This window comes from Mus pahari, chromosome 20 (assembly GCF_900095145.1).
Source record: "Mus pahari chromosome 20, PAHARI_EIJ_v1.1, whole genome shotgun sequence".
In the NCBI taxonomy this organism is placed as follows: Eukaryota; Metazoa; Chordata; class Mammalia; order Rodentia; family Muridae; genus Mus; species Mus pahari.
The window spans coordinates 11999636-12015726 of NC_034609.1; the positions used below are offsets into that span (position 1 = coordinate 11999636).

Consider the following 16091-nt stretch of genomic DNA (forward strand, 5'->3'; position numbering starts at 1 on the left):
AGTCGCTGATTTATAGCCGTGCCCCACTCCCCACCCCAACGCCGCTTGATAGCGATGAAGGCAAGTCCCAGCCCCCATCCCGCAGGAAGTAGAGAGGGGCGCTCAGCTGCTGCGATGGGGGCACAGCCAGCGGAGAACAATGGGGCTGGGCGAGGGGAGTCGGCGGGGTTCCCTGGCAGCCTTGTCACCGCCATAAACCTCATTACCTCGCCGTCCCCCAGGCCGCCTCTCTCCTTACCCAAGGCAGCAGCCGGCTTCGCCGCTGATTCCCACTTGGCGTGAAAAGCTCTTAAACCCCCCGCTGTATTTTTAATGGGGGCAGTGACTAATTTAGCCCTACGCCACCAACCGTCAAATCACATCTTCTGTTGGTACTTACTGAGGGCTCACCTGGGTTGCATGGGGCTCGGATAAATCCGGAGCTGGAGAGCGCCCGAGGGAGCGAGGTGCTAAGCCCGGGGACCTAACCGGACGGCCCCCGCACTGCCTGCAGACGGCCAGTGCATCCTGGTCCGACCCAGCCACTTTAGGAAGCTTCGCGCCTACCCAACTTTGAGATCTCCTCTGAAACGGCCAACCACCATAGAGACTAAATATTGCAGCTTCCCACCTTGAGCCCTGAGTCCCTGAGTGAATTTGTAAACCAAAGTTTGCTTTGCAACCAGAGGAGCACTACCCCCTAATCCTTGCAGAAAGGAGGAAGGGCCTCCTACAGGTCACCGGAACCCCCTGACTAGGAACCCCCTAGAAGATGAGAAGCCTAATTGCTCCAAATTCCGCTGACTCGCTATCACGTTATAATTAGGTGCAATCTGTCTGCTTCATTTCCGCTGTCCTTGCCCCGGGTGAAACGCGAGCCAGGAAGAGTTCCCTGTGCTGGGTCCAGCCTCGAATAGGCAAGTTAGACCAGCTCGCGCGATGGCGATCTGTAAGTGGTGTGAGAGGGCTGTGGGGAGGCGGCCCAAGAAGACTGCAGGAGTTCCGGGGTGAACGCCGAGGCAGCGGCAGGGCCCGGGTCATTAGGTCAGGAGTTCGCACTACCTTCTCCGGGGTTTTGCAGGTGGCCTTTGAGCCCTGTCTTCTGGAATTTTGCAACGGGAGCACTTGCTTGTCCGGCTTTAGTCCTGACCCGGGCCATTGGTCTGGGCTGGAAACCTGCTATTTCCACTTAATTCCCTTCTGGAGCCACCCGCCCGGGACCTCATACAGCTGAGTAGCTGCTGCCCTCTCCCCTCACATTCTGTGCCTTGTCCCAAAGTAGAGCTCAGGTGCTATCTGCTGCCCTGGCGCCCGGAGGGGCCAGCCTATCTGCCTCCATCCCAGTAGTGAGACAGCAAGGGGCAACAACACGGATGAGAGGCAGTCATTGACGTGTGGCAGGGATGTGGAAACGTTCCCCCAATGGGCCCCGAGACTCAGTTTTCAGATCCAGAAAGGAAAGGAGCAGAGCACATGATCTTTGTGGATTCTTTCTTCTTCTCAATGACCCCTGCAGCGCATCCAGCCTTCTATGCTACTTCTTTCTGTGCTTCTATTGTCTGGAGTCCCCAGGGTCCTGTGTGAGCCCATGGGAACTCCCCAAATACACCCCTCCTGCCAGCCCCTTTGGGTTGAGGAGGAGAGAACCAGGCAGTGCTGCTGATCGCATGGATTCCCTTTATTGAGCTGAACTAGTTACTGCAGTCAGATCAAGTCACATTTAAAAGCAGACCATCCAGTTGCACGGAAACCGATTATATTCATTACAGAGTTTTAATCACTGTCCGGTGAACTGGCAAATCCAATCAAAGCATTAGTCTTTAATTAAAAAATTAAAAGGAAATATTCAGACAATAGCCAAGCAATCACATCACGATGCACAATTACCTAGAATTGCAATTAAAAAGTAGTTAACTGAAGGGGGGAGAAAGAAAAACAAGAAAGAAATCGAAAAGAAGCAAAAAAAAAAAAATCACACTAATCCTTAAAAAAAACTATCAATATAATACATGAAGGAAGAAAGGACAATAGCCTCAAAAAGCAGGTTTCTCTAACACTAGAAATGTAGTCTGCGGCGAAAACTCTAAAAGCACACTAGCTGGAGCAGGACAATAAAAACACTGAGCATGGAATACTTTTAATCTCTGCCATTAATATTCATTTCCAGCTGCTTATAATAGCAGCGCCTCATGGCCAAATCATTAGAGTTTTACATCTGGGTTGCAAATGACACTTTGATTGGATGTAATGTTCAAATGGCCCTCCCCACGGCGTCTCCGGCAAGCCTTCTGCGGAGAGGTGTCCTGTCGCGAGGTCCCTCACTGTGCGTGCTGGCTCATCGTGTGGTTCTGCAAAGGCGAAGAAAGGAGACACGCATGAGGGCGAAAGAATGGCGAGCATGCCTGTCCCCTCCCACCCAGGGCATGGACGCTGAGAGCTGCAGAAAGCGGCTCGATCGTTACAAAACAAAATGCGAGGTGCTCGGGGGACGCAGCCGCCGAGACGCCACGTCGATCCGAGCTTGGGGATCGGTTCCTGTTGCTGCCAACCTGGGTTCCCTGTAAACTGTTTTTTATTTATTTATTTATTTTAGGCCACTCGGGTCGTAGCAAGGGATGGGGCTACGTGGAGGGGGACGGAACAGCCGGGGAGGTGACGATAATGAGCACCTCCTCTCTTTCCCTCCAATGGCGAGGAGGGAACTCTGATGGCCTGTAGGCTGCCTCTTCCCCCATCCCCTCTCGGTCCCTTGCTCACTGCTCTGAGCCACGCAGGAGGAAACCGCAGATGTGCAGAGCGGCGCGACCGCCCAGAGGCACCCGAGTGAGCGCAGACGCGCCAAGGCGGTGGGTGGCCGACACCCTTGGCCCAAGCTGGGGACAAGTCACCCAGCAGGGAGGGTCCTGGGAAGAGCCTGGAACTGAACTCCCAGGAACCTGCCAGTGTCGTCACGTGAGAGGGAGATGGTGCGCTTTGGCCTCTTGGGCATGGGAAGCCAGGGCCCAGGTGGAACCCTGTGGCCAAACACTTCCCTCTCGCCACAGCCCACGCACTTCTTTCTTCCTGCCAGCCCCGGCGGGGCGGGCCGGGCAGGCAGTATGGGTCTGTTTTCACCATAGCCAGCAGCCTGGGGATAGGGGTGGATTTTGGCTTTTGAAACCTGGTCCTTTTGCATCTTTTCTGCCAGTGGTATTGCAAATTCAGACCATCGTCTCAGCTTCAGGCGGCGGTTCGCCTCAAGATACGTGGAGATGGGGAGCAACATCCTCTAGGGACAGAGCCCCCCCCACTTCCCCGTAGCGGGCTTTTAAATATAGCCCTGCCTCCCAGCCTCGGAGGCTCAAAAGGAGACCAGTCACCGGCCGAGAGCAGCGGCCTGCATCTCCGCCACTAACCACCAGGGGGCAGGAGAAGCGTCGCGACTTTCTCCTGGACTCCAGGTCTAGCTTTCAGAAGGACCAGAGGACAGCTATAGCTGGCATTTCCCCCTAGAGGTCAGGGAACCTAGGACAGATGGAGATGGGACCACAGATACTCTCCAGGATAGGTCTCTTGTTATGCCCAAGGCCACATATCACCACAGGTGGATCACTTTTGACAAACTATCAGTCCACTATCAGCCTGCTAGGACTCAAGAAGGGCTGATCCAGGTCACTAGTGTCCTCCACCCAGTGGGTACATCAGCCCACCAAGATCCACAGTCTGCTCCAGCATCCTGCTGCAGGCTAAGGACCAGATTGCCAGCATGACCTCACACCTCAAATGGAGGATCCAAGGTCCAAGGCAGCTTGTTTGAGCCAAAGATGGACTGCAGGTGGTTTCCATGGGAACCCCATCCTCCAGTGCTACGATAGCATTCAGCCACGTGGAACTGAAAGCATCCTATGCACAGATCTGCCCTCCTTATAACTCTGGACCTCAACTGCCTTAATCCTTCCTCCAGTTGCCCTCCTAAGCAATCACTCCTCTGAATTCTGGACATTCAGATTGCTTGCCCAGCCCACATTTCCTGTGACACACCTCCTACCCAGCACCCACATGACTCTGTACACTTCTTGTACTCAGGCCTGGCTGCCCCTGATGAGCTACATACATGCAGAGCAACAGCACCTGGCCCAGGGCTGGGCACATGCAGGGTTTCCCATGCCTACTGGTCACGGTGTGGAAGGCCCAGCTTCCCTGGAACAAGAGAGCTATCACAGACCTAGTGTGCTAACCCACACCTGGATGGAGAGAGGGTGGGAATGTGGAGTGGACAGCACACAGTGAGTTCCCCTGGATACGAACCATTTCCAAGGAAAGCAGGAAGCCAGGCAAGACCGTTGAGGGTCACTCGCCTCCATTTTGGAAGGAGTATCTGGGAACCTGATAGGGATATGAGGCAGCCTCTTGTAGGGATGCCAGGACAAGGACATGTGACACACTGGCAATCCCTGGAAGTGGAAAGCCATGCCTTGAACCACTGAGAATAAATGACACTTTTGAAGCCTTCTACCTTCAAGAGCAATAGCACATGCTTTTTAGGTTAGACTTAGAAAGGCGCTTCCTCCAAGAGAGGTCTAAAGCAGATGGGTACAATTTACCTTCCTAAAGTTTTACTATTACCAAGGAAAGCCCAGAATGTCACAGTAGAAGGAAATCAGACTCAACGCTCCAAAGGCGATCAGGACCAGAGCGCATTCAGCCTTGTGTCATTAAGTACTTGCTGGATGATCTGCTCTGAACTCAGCCCAGAGAGGGTAGGGAAGACTCCACCGGACCTATTTCTAAGGGGTCTGAGGCAGGAGTGAGAAACACAGAAGGATTCATGGTACTGACGGTAGCCCAGGAGGGGGTCAAGGTCACAGCGTGTTCATGCATGCATATGTGTGTGTGTGTGCGCGTGCGTGTGCATGCGTGTGTGTGTGTGTGTGTGTGTGTGTGTGTGTGTGTGTACTCTAGGGAGGCTCTTCTCGGGGAGAGTGCTCATCCAAGGAGGGCTTCATCCAAGGACAGTCACTGAGAAGGCAGAGGAGTGTCAAAACCCATCACTAAGGCTCCTCAGACACCTTACAAGGCACATCTATAGTAGCTCTTTCCACAGGCTAAGCGTTCCTCCAAGGCTTCTGATGGCTTCCTCCCACCCTCATGGCTCTTTCAAGGCCTTTCTAGCTCCGTGTCTTTCTCTGTTTGTGCTTATGTTATCTTTAGTCTATTCAGAAAAGGGGGAAAAAATCAGTTTTTAAAGAGGCTTTCGTTCTTACAGTTGAGCACTTCTCAAAAACCATAAAGGTTGGCGAAGGCTGAGACTAGCCTGGCCAGGATGCCTGGCACCGGCGGGCCTCGTTGCCTGCCAGGGAGACACAGGTGTGGGGCAGAGAAGCAGGTGAGGGGATTAAAAGCAGCGAAGACTCCCATCTGCTCGCCACACACTGGGCAGCGCTCCTGCACACTCACTGATGGGGCTTCTGTGGTCTCCTGACTCGGGGCCTCCTCCTGGTGCACACAACTAGGATCTTGTTGGGCCTAGCTCAAAGGAATACCCTCCGTGGAAGTTCTTTTGTCCACAGAATCTTTACTGCCCTTCCATTGGGGGATAGTCACTACCTTCTTGCTGCCCTTGCGTTGGGTATGTGCTGGGCACAGGAACAGTGGGTTGTTTGTGGAGTCTACCTACAGACAAGTGCCTGGGATAGAGGGACTGTTCGCTCACTGTGGGGACCCCCAAACTGTTAACAGCTGGAGCTACAAGAAGTATCAGAGTCCTGTCCCCCCACCTCATGTCCCTGCCCTCAGGATAGAAGGTATTACTGGTCCCTCTTCATCAGACCTGGCTCTGCATACTTGCTTTCCCATTTCTACAGTAGAGTGGGTGATCTGGTAACAAGGAGGGCCCCAGGAGATGCTGTGGTAGAGGGGGAGGTAGATATCAGCATCCATCCATTCATACATCCATCCATCCATCTATCCATACATTCGTTCACAAGCATTCACTGAGTCTGTGAGGTCCCAGGCTGTGCCCTGAGCATGTATAGATAAAGACACCCTGTTCCCTCCCTTGTGGGAACAATGTCATGGTAGGGGTAAGTCTCAGACAGCAGAGTCTCAAAGGAAGCAGGGAAAAGGACTCATTCTTGAAGACCCAGCCCATGCATATGCAAAGACACACTTACTCTCCACTCAGAACACCCTACCTCCCCATGTTTGCTCTCATTGTTCAACTTGCATAGCCCTCATCCACTATCATGGTCCCCATGCACACGCTCCCTGGTCTATGTGCAGGATCTTCCTGAAGCCACTTCATCATCCTCCAGCTCGCCATTCAGAAGAGGCTATTTTCCCTCATCCTACCCCTGTGCCGCCCCATGGCTGGCTGCAGCTATGAGAAGCCCTTATAAGCCTGGTTTCACCATGTCTCCCGCCAAGAACAGGGACCACGCCCTAAGGTGAGCCTTAGCTTGAAAGATTCCGTTTTTTTTTTTTTTTTTTCCAGCGGCAGACAGCTGCTTTAGCCCAGTTTGGCTGAGCAGGGCTGCGGCGGGGCTCCATTCATTATGTGCCCATTTCACAGTCATGGAGCTTAGCCTTGGGCGGTGGACGGGAAAGAAGGAGACGGGGTACAGGCCAGCCTCTGCCAAGTTTCCAGTTGCAGGGTTTCTTGGGAAGCAGCAGGGGGACGGCTTCTGATGGTGGTTCACTCAGGAGAAGCCTTCTAGCTGCCCTGCAAGAGCAGCTAGAGCTAGGGTTTCTCCTAGGGGTGTGTGTGTGTGTGTGTGTATGTGTGTGTGCGCGCGTGCGCGCGCGCGCGTACGCGTACACAAGAGAGAGAGAGAGAGAGAGAGAGACAGACAGACAGACAGACAGACTGACAGACAAAGAATGAAGGAGTACTTTGGCAAGCAGGATTAACCACTTTAACCACTGAAGCATCCCAGAGGTGTGAGTAACGCCTGTAAAGGCTGTGGTTCACAATGACTGGGGCTGTTTGGCTCTCAGCAGGTCGGACACAGCACACCTCGGTAAAGGTCAGTCATCTGAACCCTCAAGAGCCCCATAAAGTTCTTGCTACCTCTATCCGTGCTACACAGGTGAAGACTGAGGTGCAAGGTGCTTTGGGCCCCATGGTTGAGAATGACCTCGCAGGACATTCGCCCACGAGAGGTGTCTATAAGCCCCCTCTGCCGTGGCACCGCTCTGCCTGCGCAATGTGAAAAGTGCAGCATATGCTGGGGGAACAATGAATAATTCAGCTTGGCAGGAGCACAGGGTATGTGCTATGGAGACAAGGCTCCTAAGGAAGGCAGGGACCTTATTGATGAGGCTCCGTGATGCCAGACGAGGCAGCTTGCCCTTAAATCTGGGCCACTGGGAGCTATCAAAGGTATTTGAGCTGTGGAGTTACATGACGCAAGACAGAGGGAAAGCTCGTGCCTCCACCCAAAAGGTGTCTCGGCAGAGGCTCTTCATCTTCCTCCGCCCCCTCTCGTGGCCTCCCGGGCGGCGTAGATTGTCACTTGTCCCTCCCTTTGGGGAGGGTGCAGACACAGGCAGCTCTGCTCCCCTTTCTGCTGTGCATCACCTGGGCAGCCCCTCTCTGCTTGTGAGCACTTATTTTTAGCAGCGCTTGACAATCGTCCAAGGGTCTAAGACGAACAGATGGCCTGTCTTAAAGGCTCGTATGTTCGCTAGTTTGCACTTCTGACAAACGGTGCGCACACTCGAGAGCACCCCATAAACAGCGCCGAATGAATACTCACAACACAATTTAGCTAATGCACGTCATTAAAATTAGGAGTGAGTGATGGCTGGGGCTCCCTATAAATGCCTGCCAGTGATGTGCTGCTCCCCGGGGAAGGGGGCGGGCCCTAATATACTTATACCCTACTTCCTCCAGCAGCCCCCTTTGTCACCCACTCACCCCCAGGCCAGAGAGAAGTTACCCGCTGTGCAAGTAGCATCCACCTTTGGCATCAGAGTTGAGCCTGGTGGCCCAATGGCCTGGGACAAAGCCCTAAGGTGACCTATAAGGTAGAGAGAGAGTGGGATTTGCTTGTCCCTTCTGCCCAGCCAGCAGCAAGGGAGAGCCTGGCATCTGCCACTCCAGAGCAGCAGCAAGTGAGCTGAACCAGGAGAGCTGGGAGGCAGGCATGGGGAGCCCCTAGCATAGACTTAAGAGGCAGCCTGAGCAAGGTATAGCCTTGGGAGGACACCCAAGAGCAAGAACAGATCCAGGGATCCAAGAAATACCTTGAGAACAGGAGGAAGACCTTCGACCCAGACACCTAGCTAGTAGCTTCCCCCAGAGGCTGGCCAAGCTTTAGTTCTTGTGTCTACCCTCCCCTCTCCTCCAACCCCTCACCTGTCCCCTGGGCACAGACTAGAAAGCAGGTGGCCTGCTCCACAACCACTGCCAAACGTGACAACTGTCTTCCCTGACGTGAAAAGATTGACGAAGATGTGAAAACACAGAGTCCAACAGACTCTCCAGGAGCCGGCTCCATGCTTTAGCAATGAGCCCACCTGAGACCAGGCTATTAGGAGGGAGCCCACCCAGAGTCACCCCTAGCACAAAGACCAGCATTTCCTGCTCAGGGAACCTCAGTCTTAGGGAGAGGCGCCTCGCATATGAACGGGCCCAGTTGGTCTGTATGCTCAACATGGAGGGTGAGACTCCAGCAGCCAAGCTAGGGAAACCAGCAGTTTTATGGCTGCTGTCACAAGCAGAGAGGGGTGCAATACTCTCAGGACTGCTTACAGATCTAGCCCTGTGAGGCAACAGGGTGCATGCTTGACCCAAGCCCTGAGGAAAATTAGCAACTGCTTCTCCATTTGTGTAGCGAATATCCACTTCCGTGGACACTGGTCTCTCTTGAGCAGGCTACCCTGAACACGCCAGCCTGCTTAGACTTTGGCTAACAGTTCTCAAATATGAATTGGGCCTTGGGGTGCCTTCCCCCCGAAGGGCTCAAGTCAGATTCCCTAAAAGCAGATTCCTCGGGGTGAACGTGGAGCAAGCCTGTCTATTACAAAGTCAAGGTAGGAACAGGACAAAGGCCATAGAGAAGTGTGGGGACCGAGAACAAGCAGAAGCTCAGATCAGACCTGCCACTGACTGGGGCCCAAGTGTCCCCATGCCACGAGGCGTACGCACACGCGGGACACACAGGCACAATGGAAGCAGCCTGGAGGTAGTTGTGGGGACTACACTCAGGAAATGCTTTCATCAATAAAGGGGCTGCTAGATCCTAGACGCTCCAGTCACCATGTTGACTGGACTCTGCAGGAGGCCTCCAACACAAGATGGGTGGTGTTGCGAATAAGTGGGGCTCTCGCCAGGGCAGGGCGATGGGGCCAGTGGGCCCTCTGTCCGCCTCAAGAGCTCAAGGTTGGGTAGGAAAGACGCATAGCTCAACTCCAGGCGAGGCCGCCATGCGGACATGTGGGCAGGTAAGGCCACATCTGTAGGCTTTGTCAGAAAATTAGAAACTTTTTTTTTTCCAACTCCAAACTTCCTCTGCATTGAAAGCAGCATGATGCAAGCCAACCACATGTCTCAGTTCAGTCTGGCCTGAGGCCTCTGGAGTCTTCCAGCATACTAACTGGGCCAGGGCGCCTAAGGCAGGGCCGTCTGGGGCAGTGCTCTACCCACGACAGATGGCCACAGTACTATGTAGGGTCATGGGACTTGGCATGGCCAGGCTCTGAAGGTGAGGGTGGAGAGCCCAGTTGTGAGGTCACCCTGCTTCTGTATGCTCTGAGCTAAGGATGATTTCAGCTCCTCACTAGAGGTCAGCTTGCAAGCTGGGCAGCGGAGAGAAGGCAGCTAACATAAGGGGGAACAGCAGCCCCTGCCCCACTCCCAATCCAGAACATGCTGGACAGTTGTCTCGAATGCAGCCAGGACCCTTTGAGGACATCACATGAGGTGAAATAAGCTAGCCACAGAAGGATGCAGTCTGCAGGAGTCTTCTCATTTGGGGACCTGAGTTTGCCCAGTTCACAGAACAGTACTTGGCTGCCAGGGGTGGGGAGAAGGGGGCAGAGTTTCAGGCTGGGGAGATGAAAGAGTTCTGGGATTGGAAGAGGTGATGTCTGCATGGTGCTGTGTGCCTCTCAGGGTCACTGAGCTGTACAGCAGAATGTGGGAGACTCCGTGGTACATGAATGTACCACCTCTGTAAACCAAGCAAGTAGGATAAATGAGAGATGGGTTTGTATTCTGCACCAAGGGCAGAGACGCTGGACCATCCCTGTGCGGGGGTCATCTCATACAGTTAGCTAAGAGGGATACATAGACTGCAGTGGCCTGTGGATACCCCCAGCTGAGGGAACTGGAGCTGCAGCATCCGAGGACACCACGCCACCTGCCAGCAGTTGCTGGCATTGCCTGTGAGGACTCTCCATATCCACGCGGCAGAAAAAGCCTTCCACACCAGCAGGACTGACCTTATCAGTGGTTCTCGGACTCAGGTCATCATGGCCACAGAACCCAGGCAGAACCGAGGCCCACTGACAACCTAACTCTGGGGGGTTTTGGGGGGAGAGTCTGCTGCTGAAGGAAGTGTCTGCATTTCCTCAGCACTGAAAACAAAGCAAGGGACACGCATACCACCCGCCCACCTTAAGAAACATGGGAACAACCCGGAAAGAGAGGGCCTACTCCTCTTGGCTTAGTTCCCACTCTTGGCAAGTTGTCACTACATCCACACAGAACCATCCTACCTCACCAACTAAAAACCAGGGCAACTAGCCAGCAGTGGGATGTGAGACCAGAAAATGAGGGCCGTCCTGGAGAATCTAGGTCGCACGGTCACTAATTATACTGAACACGTATGTTCAGGTCCCTGAACCTCTCGGGCGCTCTTCAGTTCTGTAAATGATACATGAAAACTTTGATCCAGCTCTATGTCTACTCGCCTCCAAATTCCCGCTTAAAAAAAAGAGAGAAGACTTTCCTGCATCTTCAGATTTTCTTGAAAGTTATCCCTGCCAACAAAGAGCTGTTCCAGCAGATATTCTGAGGGTGGCTGCCCTTAGAGATACACTCAGCACCCGCAAATGGCTTCCAGGGACCACGTGGCTCTGCCCCTTGCCCACAGCCCCCCCCCCCCCAGGCTGCAGGGGCAGGAGTCTTGAAGATGGTCCTAATTTACTGTGATGAATTGTGGCATGCACCACTGATCCACACTGCAGCTGAGACCCATTACAGCTAATGATAGCCACAGTCCTCATGAAACATATAGGTGTGTACCCTTGCCAGTCCCAAAGGAGTCACATACCCCAAATCGAAGGGCACAGGGTGATCTCCCTGCCCTCCCCACCCCCACTTCTGGGATGTTGCTTTTACAGACTAGACTACAGCTCAGTGGGCAACCAAGCCATGGCCAGTGTTTCTGCCCACACACCTGTCCAAGCAACACCAAGTGGGTCTGCCCTAGGCACCCCTTCCACTGTAACCGAGTTCACTGGTTCCACAAGGCAAACCTGCAACCATCTGTACTCCTGGACTATTCCATCCCACTCACTGAACCAAAGGAGCAAGGCTGACTGTGTGCAGACAGTCTTAAAGTAGAGTGTGAAATGAAGAGTACGGAGTGGGGCTGGAGAGATGGCTCAGTGGCCGAGAGTATTTGCGGCTCTTGCAGAAGACTCAGGTTCAGTTCCCAGTGCCAGCTCACAACCATCTATAAACACTTCTGGGGGATCCAACACCCCCATCTGGCTTCCTCTGGCACTGAATGCACAGCACACGGAGAGGAAATATTCACACACATAAAATCAAAATAAACGAATCTTTTATTAGTATTATTTTTTTAAAGAGCATGAGAGGAAGATACTCTAAAAGCTGTATACATGGGGGCTGGAGAGATGGTTCCATGGTAAAGAGTGCTTTTTGCTCTTGCAGAGGACCCAGGTTCAATTCCCAGCACCTGTATAGGCAGATCATGACTACTTATAACTTAAGCTCCAGGGGAACCTGAGCCCTCCGGCCTTGGGCACCTGCACTTGTGCATATACCCACACTGGGACACAAACATAGCATAACTAAAAATCAATCGTAAATTAAAGCTAATATACGTCCCAAGATGGATAGGTGGGTAGATGTGTGCGTAGCTGCTGGATGGATGGATGTGGGGTAGGAGGGTGGATAGTGTGTGCCTCAATGGTGGGAGTAAGAGTGCCTGGGTGAATGGGTAGGTTGCAGGTGGGTGGACTGGCCAAAACACCATGAGTTCAAACCTGCCTTTGGTCACTTGCCGCCTCTACGATTCTAGGCTTAGAAAGATTTCATTTCTTGTAAGCCCTGTTTACACATCTGAAAGGTGGGGCTAACTACTACTTTATAGTCTTGTTATGAGGTTTAAAGCAGAAAATATACAAGAGCAGGTGAGACAGCACACAGAATGTCCTGTGTCAGGTGGGGCAGCCGACTATTGTCGTGGAGGACTATAACGTCTGTAAAACCAAATGTGAGTACAAACAAGAAGACAAGCAATCCAGCCATGTGGTGTGGTTAACACACACACACACACACACACACACACACACACACACACACCAACATGGGGTGATGGGGGGGTATCTCAGGCGGTGGCCTGGGTCTAGCACTTACCAGCTCTGTGGCCCCAGGAAGTGAATGAACCTCTGTGTCTTGGTTTATCTTGATAGAGGCATTGTGAGGACGAGGCACTTAATGTTTAAAAGTGCTGAGGACAGTGTCTGGCACTTGATAAAACACTAAATAACATTGGGATGGTAATTTAGGGGAAACTTCCCTGTTCTGAGAGACAGAAATAATTATTTAGCTTCAACAATCTCCAGTCCCAGGAGGTTTATCTCCTGCTCTGTGAGATGTTTGATGTCATGGTGATAGTGACATTTCTCTGTGTGTCCCCTCACTCCCAAGTGCGTGGAGAGCAGAGGGGGTTTTGCTGAGTAAGGCATGCTTCCCTGTCCCACTAAGAACCCCACAAACCTTGTCCCCTAAGTTTAGCCTTTTATTTCTTCCTCTTCTTCCACTGCAGTCCCCACCAATGCCATGATTTATCTGTCTGAGAACAGACTGATCCAAGATTCATTACAACAATCACATGCCCATGTACTGGCTATCACATATGAGTTCTTACTATGTGCTGGAAACTGTTCTTCACACATCAGCGCCACTTTCCCAACATCTCCATTTATCTGATGAAGAAACTGAGGCTTTCCCTCAGTCTTTCAGAGAAGCAGTCCCCTAGGAGGCTGTACCTTCCTCCTGTGGTTCCCTGGTGCCACCTAAAGGCCACACCAAAACCAAACTGTCACCCGGAGCAGGCCTGGACCAACCCTGGCCAGCCAGCTTGATTCTGTGTAAACGTCGGTGGCGGAGTGAGTGCAGCCCGCTCACTATTGACACAGCAAAATTAATTTCTGGCCCCCCCAACCCCCCGCCCTCTGCTCCTCCGAGTGTTCACGGGGCTGCTCACTGCTGCTCCTGAAATGCCAACTTGCATTTCTCATCATTAATTTCTTTCTAAATGTCATTAGTAATTGTTCCTGCCGCATCGAAGAGTGCAATCCAAGCTTCCACCAAGAGCACCCTGGTCTCCTCTCTCTACTGGTGGGGGTTGGGGGGGGGCTCAACCAGGGCCCCTGCTACACCAGAGCCCAGCCTGCTGGCAGGAAACAGCCAGCCACACTCCCAAGAAGAGGTGGTTTGAGTAAGAGTGGCCCAAGCACTCCAGAGATATGGCGACCGGCCCAGGAGCCATGCTGGCTGGGTTTCCATCCCCACCCCTGCCCAGTGATGCCGCAGTCTTCTACATGTAAATGGTAGAGGCGACTGTGCAGGTTGCATTGGGAGACAACAATGGGCACAGGCTTCCCACTGAGCTTGGCTGGGGGCGGGGGCGAGGCTTTCTGATATCCTCACATATTCTTGTCTCACACCATCGGGGCTCCAAGCAAGTTCAACTCCACCCGCTTATAGGTTGTGTGACATGACATCAAAAGCCCAACCAAAGCCCAGCACTCAGGAGGCTGAGGCAGGAGGATGAGAGTTTGCAGTACTGGTTACACAGCAGCAGCCTATCTGCTATGGCTACATAGTAGCCTATCTCAACAGAGTCAAAGTGAAATGGTAACATTAATTACCAACTCTGTCCCCCACATTGCCCCCCCTATCATGTCCTCCTGGGATCTGGGTCTCAATAGCCTGTTGTGCAGAGGTAGTGTTCTCTCTAAGGGGGGGTCCTATACCCTAGGTCCTGATGATCAGAAGCTCAGAGCCTTACAATCATGCCCTGTCCATGTCCTTCCTGTGCATTAAAAACCCTGTTCTCTGTCCACGTGGGGCCCAGCTTTGTAGTATGCAACCCTCTGTGAGCACTGAAGCGACATGTCACCCACCGTCACTGGTTATTGTCACTGTTACTAAGAAACTGAAGGCATTTAGTCCTGCCTGAAATGGCGCCGACGAGGGGCTAGGCTCAGAGCACACACAATGGTCCCAGGCTCGAGGATCCTGGCAGCTCCCCATGCCCATCTGTCATGATGGCACGGTGCCCCAGAAAGTTGGTTGGCCCCAGCCCCGGGGCATGAATGGTAGGCTCTGACAGGCAGCCTGAGATCCACTCTGAATGCCATCTTTACTCAATGCTGGGACTCTGGGGAGGCCCCCAGCCCCCACATGGGCCTCACCAGGTTTCACTGCTTAGCTGGACCAAGCCCTGGGGCCCAGAGGACATCTAAGCAGAGCTGGTCACAGGCTCCAGCCACTCTTCCACTGCCCCTCTGTGGGTTTCAGAAATCCTTACACACCTAGGGCTGCAGGAGCAGCCATAGTCTCATGCCCCAGTGGCTAGGCTTGGTGCTAAGCCCACCCTTACAACTGATATCTGTGGGAGATAAGGCTACCCTCTTACCCCAGCATCCCAAGGAATCTACCTCAGTTCTCACAACCTTAGAGTGAACTCTTTGACAAGGAGAGCCAGAGAGTAACCCTGGGAAGGGCTAGCAGGCGCTATCTCTCAGATCCCAGCCTGTATGCATTCCACTGGGCTAGATTACAGACACAGAGCCATGGCTTGGGCTCCCTAAAGATGGGACTGGTGTTCACTTTGGGTTCCTGTACATACAGTCCCCAGCACTGTTACACATCGTCCCTCAGTACATGGAGCTGCCCAGGGATGACAATGATGGTCACTGATGAGGTCACACTCTCTTGTGGGCAGAGATCTAAGGTGTTGTAGAGAGTCCTGTGGGACCTAGCTGCGCAGCTGCCTTTATGGCTGCAGTTGTCTGATTATTCATCAACTAATTGATTAATCTATTTTGGCTTTTTGGAGATTTTTCAATCAAAATACTTGATATAAGAAGTGTTTAATATTTTAGAGTTTTTAAATTTGGAGTATTTGCACATGTATAATGTTTACCTTGTAGGTGGGACTCAACTCTACACACACCATGCATTTGTATTTTGTGTACACACTGAAGGAAAATTTATCTAATATTTAAAATAATTTCCTACCTAAAATATATCACTTCAAGTTTTACTCTCATGACATCACACTGGCTCGCAGAAAGACTGGAAGTTGAGAGCTCTTCAGGTTTCCTACCTTTAGATTAGAGCTGTGAGGTTTTGCCCGAGGGACCAGGCAGTGGTGTGATCCTGTATGAACCTCCTGCACTCCACACACATGAAAGAAAGGCCTGATCCTTCTAGTGCACTGTCCCCTCCCTGCAGCAGGTGCATAGCTCTAGGCCTTTGTGTCTCCATTGCCTGTACACATCTGGCACATAGTAGGTACTCAGCAAACACTGAGGTCACACTGAGTGCATACATGTATCACTAACTGACTGAATTTATTAGTCCCAGGGCACCCAGACTAAGTTTGGGATGTGGATAACAGTTAACACTGGACAGTGCTTAAGGGCTCGGTACGCAAGCCTTTGAGGGCAACACTACCTTCAGACCCTCCACATTCCACAAGGAAGAAACTGTAATCCCTGAGTTTCTGAGGCTCCAGGGTAGCATTCAAAGGCTGGGATTCAAATGCAAGGATAGGCAGATATGGGCTATGCTAGGTCCTTCCCGCCCTAGTGAGAACAAGGACCTAGCTGGAAATTCACTAATACTTATCCCAAGAGCCCTG

General features: G+C 52.5%; 1 protein-coding gene across 3 annotated transcripts in view; it reads right to left on the minus strand.

The window, feature by feature from the left end:
• Nucleotides 1–1636: 1636 nt before the first annotated feature.
• The window catches only part of Znf423 (zinc finger protein 423), a 301081-nt gene continuing 286626 nt past the window's right edge, over nt 1637–16091 (minus strand). For all 3 annotated transcript variants that reach the window (XM_021220031.1, XM_029532533.1, XM_029532534.1), the window contains one exon: nt 1637–2327. In XM_021220031.1, the coding sequence (XP_021075690.1) occupies nt 2298–2327 (30 nt within the window). In that variant the 3' untranslated portion in view covers nt 1637–2297. The remainder of the gene's footprint in view (nt 2328–16091) is intronic.